The sequence below is a fragment of the Lolium perenne genome, chromosome 6 (genome assembly GCF_019359855.2).
Source record: "Lolium perenne isolate Kyuss_39 chromosome 6, Kyuss_2.0, whole genome shotgun sequence".
In the NCBI taxonomy this organism is placed as follows: Eukaryota; Viridiplantae; Streptophyta; class Magnoliopsida; order Poales; family Poaceae; genus Lolium; species Lolium perenne.
In genome coordinates this window covers 212978604-212983257 of record NC_067249.2, presented here as the reverse complement: position 1 = coordinate 212983257, position 4654 = coordinate 212978604, and the positions used below count along the sequence as shown (strand labels likewise).

Below are 4654 nucleotides of genomic sequence, written 5' to 3'. Positions count from 1 at the left end.
CTTTATGTCATATTCGTGCATTTTCTGGAACTAACCTATTAACAAGATGCCGAAGTGTCAGTTGCTGTTTTCTGCTGTTTTTGGTTTCAGAAATCCTAGTAACGAAATATTCTCGGAATCGGACGAAATCAACGCCCAGGTTCCTATTTTGCCCGGAAGCATCCAGAACACACGAGAACCGCCAGAGAGGGGGCACAGGGCCACCAAACCCTAGGCCGGCGCGGCCAAGGGGGGGGGGCGCGCCCCCCTATAGTGTGGGCCCCCCAGAAGTCCACCGACCTTGCCCTTCCGCCTATTTAAAGCCTCCGTCGCGAAAACCCTGATACGTTCGACGAAACCAGAGAAAACCTTCCAGAGCCGCCGCCATCGCGAAGCCAAGATCTGGGGGACAGGAGTCTCTGTTCCGGCACGCCGCCGGGACGGGGAAGTGCCCCCGGAAGGCTCCTCCATCGACACCACCGCCATCTTCATCAACGCTGCTGTCTCCCATGAGGAGGGAGTAGTTCTCCATCGAGGCCCCGGGGCTGAGGGCTCCGCTGTAGCTATGTGGTTAATCTCTCTCCCATGTACCTCAATACAATAATCTCATGAGCTGCTTTACATGATTGAGATTCATATGAGTTTTGTATCACTACTATTCTATGTGCTACTCTAGTGATATTATTAAAGTAGTTTTATTCCTCCTGCACGGTGTAATGGTGACAGTGTGTGCATCCGTGTTAGTACTTGGCGTAGGCTATGATTGTAATCTCTTGTAGATTATGAAGTTAACTATTGCTATGATAGTATTGATTGATCTATGCCTCCTTCATGGTATGATGGTGACAGTGTGCATGCTATGTTAGTTCTTGGTGTAATTGTGTTAATCTATCTTACACTCTAAGGTTATTTAAATATGAACATTGAATATTGTGGAGCTTGTTAACTCCGGCATTGAGGGTTCGTGTAATCCTACACAGTTAGCGGTGTTCATCATCCAACAAAAGAGTGTAGAGTAGTCCTATTATGTGATCATTGTTGAGAGTGTCCACTAGTGAAAGCAGGATCCCTGGGCCTTGCTTCCAAGCATCGAATCTCCGTTTGTTTACTGTTTTTTCGTTGCGTTACTGCTGCGTTACTACGCTTGTTTCTTGTCTGGGCAAAGCACTTTTCTGGTGCCGTTGCCACTGCTCATACTTATTTATACCACCTGTATTTCACTATCTCTTCGCCGAACTAGTGCACCTATTAGGTGTGTTGGGGACACAAGAGACTTCTTGCTTTGTGGTTGCAGGGTTGCATGAGAGGGATATCTTTGACCTCTTCCTCCCTGAGTTCGATAAACCTTGGGTGATCCACTTAAGGGAAACTTGCTGCTGTTCTACAAACCTCTGCTCTTGGAGGCCCAACACTGTCTACAGGAAAAGGAGGGGGGCGTAGACATCAACCTCCTCCCAGTCCTCCTCCTCCTACACCGGCGTGGAGATGAGACCAAGACCTCTGGATCTTCCGGCCTCCTCCTACACCTACTACACCGGCGCGGAGATGACACAACAACCACGGCTCACGAACTAGATCTAGATTTGATTTTTTCTGGTATAACTTACCGTCGGTGCACTAGGCAGGTGCGCCGGGGATAACACGCGTTACTCTCGGTGCACCAGCTAGTGCGCCGGCGGTAAGCCATTACCAACGGCATGTTCCCACTAGTGGGCGCTGGTGCGCCGGCAGTAGTCATTTTTGGTGCGCCGACAATAAGGCATTTCCTAGTAGTGGGGCCAAGCTGCTCCCCTTTGCCATGTATGAATGGGTGCTGCTCTCAGTAGGGACCGAGTTTGCTCGCCCGGGTATGCTCCTGCTCGTGGGAGTTGGGATTTGTGGTTGGCTGGGTGATGCTTGAGTGGTGCGGTGGCGGATCGTCGTCGCTGCCGTATGTACGATTCCCTCCCGCCAGTTTTGACTGCCGTGAGGTTCGGTGTGTCTCAGTTTTGCTCCGGCGAGATGGGAGGTTTTCACTTGGTTCTTCGTCCCGCAGGGACACAAGTGATCTCGATGTTGTTTGCGAAAACACCACAAGGCTTCGGCCAATGCCGGTGACGATGACATCTATGGGCGTCGTTTACCTCCTTGGTGGCGTGACTAAGTCACCCATCTGCTTGCTAGTTGCCTGCCCCTAGGCATTGTCTGTTGCACTATTGACTTGCGAGTTCACCGAGTTACTCCTAGGAACCCCCTACTCGTTGATGTCTGGTGTCAAACTTAGGCTTAGGCTTTCCGTTGAGGTAGGTGGTGAAGCTTTCATGAAAGCGTTGCACTATCCCTATGCTGACAACGGCGACGCTTGCGAGCGCCATCTCCCATCCCGGAGGCGTTGTTGTGAAATTTCCTCCCTTAGATCTTTGGAGGTTTGTCAGCCCACTAGCGCGGTTAGCTAGTTCCTTGGTGGTTGGTGGTCTTCCGTGAGCCTGGCTGCTTAGTGCACCAGTTAGGTTTGGTTCATTTCCGCGGAGCGGCGTTTCGGTGTTGGACGATTCTGGTTGAGTCATCGGTATTTAGGCTTTAGCTCTTCACCCTATGTTCGTATCTCTAATTGGTAACCCCAACTTTTCTTTTCTGTTATTGTGATCGTTGTTCTCTTTGCCGGTGGATGACTTTGTTAATTTAAAATCGGGCTCTTCGAGCCCTTACTTTTTTTATATAAAAAAAAAACCCAAATTTCTACTGCATTTTATGTAGCCCTAAGTTCCAATTAAACATTAATGTTTTTACTAGTAGATGAATTTAGCCTTACATTAACGAAGGAACGAATATCCGGTGGGTAATCAAGCAGGCCTTAATTAACGCGTAAGCCAAAGCCAACTCCAGTGGGACCCACGGGTGTATATAGCACGGGGCATAATTGGTAACGCCACATATATATCTCCCCCGAGAAAACCATCGGAGTTGGGATCGATCCATACCATACCATACCAAGGGAGCCAGCGAGCGAGCGAGCGAGGAAGATTGGTTGGAACAAACGCCGACCACTTCCTCCCCTCTCTCCTCTCCCCAACGAACCAACAGCCAAGCCCGAGAAGCACCCAACCCGAGCGACCCAGCGAGCCCGAGGGAAGGGGGAGCCCTAGCCGGCGCCGGCGGCGGCCATGGGCGGCGCCACACCGCCGATGTGGGCCGGGCTCGTCCTGCTTGCCTTCTTGGCCGCATCGGGGGCATCGGCGCCGCTGCCGAGGTTCGCGGAGGCCCCCGAGTACCGCAACGGGGACGGGTGCCCGGCCGCCGTCGCGGGCGCCGGGGTCTGCGACCCGGGCCTCGTCCACATCGCCATGACGCTCGACGCGCACTACCTCCGGGGCTCCATGGCCGCCATATACTCCCTCCTCAAGCACGCCTCCTGCCCCGAATCCCTCTTCTTCCACTTCCTCGCCGCCGCCGACGCCCCTTCCACCGCCTCCCTCCGCACCGCGCTCGCCGCCTCCTTCCCCTCCCTCCGCTTCGAGATCTACCCGTTCCGCCCCGACACCGTCACCAACCTCATCTCCGCGTCCGTGCGCGCGGCCCTCGAGGCGCCGCTCAACTACGCCAGAAACCACCTCGCCGACCTGCTCCCCAAGTGCGTGCCGCGGGCCATCTACCTCGACTCGGACGTGCTGGCGGTCGACGACGTGCGGCGCCTCTGGGAGACGCGCCTCCCCGCCGCCGCCGTCGTCGCCGCGCCCGAGTACTGCCACGCCAACTTCTCCCGCTACTTCACCGACGCCTTCTGGTCCGACCCGGGCCTCGGCGCGCGCGTCTTCGCCGGCCGCCGCCGCGCGCCCTGCTACTTCAACACGGGCGTCATGGTCATCGACCTCCGCCGCTGGCGCTCGGGGAACTACCGCCACCGCATCGAGCAGTGGATGGAGCTGCAGAAGGAGAGGCGCATCTACGAGCTCGGGTCGCTGCCCCCGTTCTTGCTTGTATTCGCCGGGGAGGTCGAGGCCGTCGACCACCGCTGGAACCAGCACGGTCTGGGCGGCGACAACGTGCTCGGTAGCTGCCGCCCGCTCCACAAGGGCCCGGTCAGCCTCATGCACTGGTCCGGGAAGGGCAAGCCGTGGGACCGCCTCGATGCCGGCAGGCCGTGCCCGCTCGACCACACCTGGAAGTCGTACGACCTCTATGTCGACGACTCATCCTCGGCATCAGCGCCGTCCCTCACCTCATTGTCATCATCGGCATTGCCCGCAGCAGTCTTCTCCTGGTAGTAGAAACATACATCGGCACACACACTACAATTCTTTTCATTTGGGGGCGCCTGAGTTCGGCGGTGGCAGCGCGATCGCCACCGCCACCACAGCTGCCACCGGAAGCCGGCTGCCGCCTTCGGCTGTACAGCAAAGGAGAGGGGCGGTATACATTGCAGCGGCTGCGAAAGGAAGAAGAGGGACAGTGCATAGGGGGATTGTTCATTCCGGCGATACAATTCAGATTGATTCATTGTGGCGACGATGAGATTACTTGATTGGTGGTGGTGTACAATTCTTGGATAGGAAGATTAAAGGTTTCACTTTTTTTTGGTCTGTTATTACTAGTTCAGGATTGTTTCATTTTACATGCTTGTTCAGTAAACCCGTATAAATACCGATTGGATTTATATTTCAATAAAACAGAGTGGATCATCATATTCTTGTTGCAG

At 54.8% G+C, this 4654-nt stretch overlaps 1 protein-coding gene across 1 annotated transcript; it reads left to right on the top strand.

The window, feature by feature from the left end:
• Positions 1-2978: 2978 nt before the first annotated feature.
• Positions 2979-4374, top strand: LOC127306178 (probable galacturonosyltransferase-like 9). Its single transcript, XM_051336793.2, has one exon. It carries the CDS (start codon positions 3123-3125, stop codon positions 4221-4223), a length of 1101 nt encoding a protein of 366 aa, XP_051192753.1. The 5' UTR covers positions 2979-3122; the 3' UTR covers positions 4224-4374.
• Positions 4375-4654: the final 280 nt, after the last annotated feature.

Coding starts and splice junctions, on each gene's coding strand:
- LOC127306178 (XM_051336793.2), top strand. CDS start 3,123: ATGGGCGGCGCCACACCGCCGATGTGGGCCGGGCTCGTCCTGCTTGCC.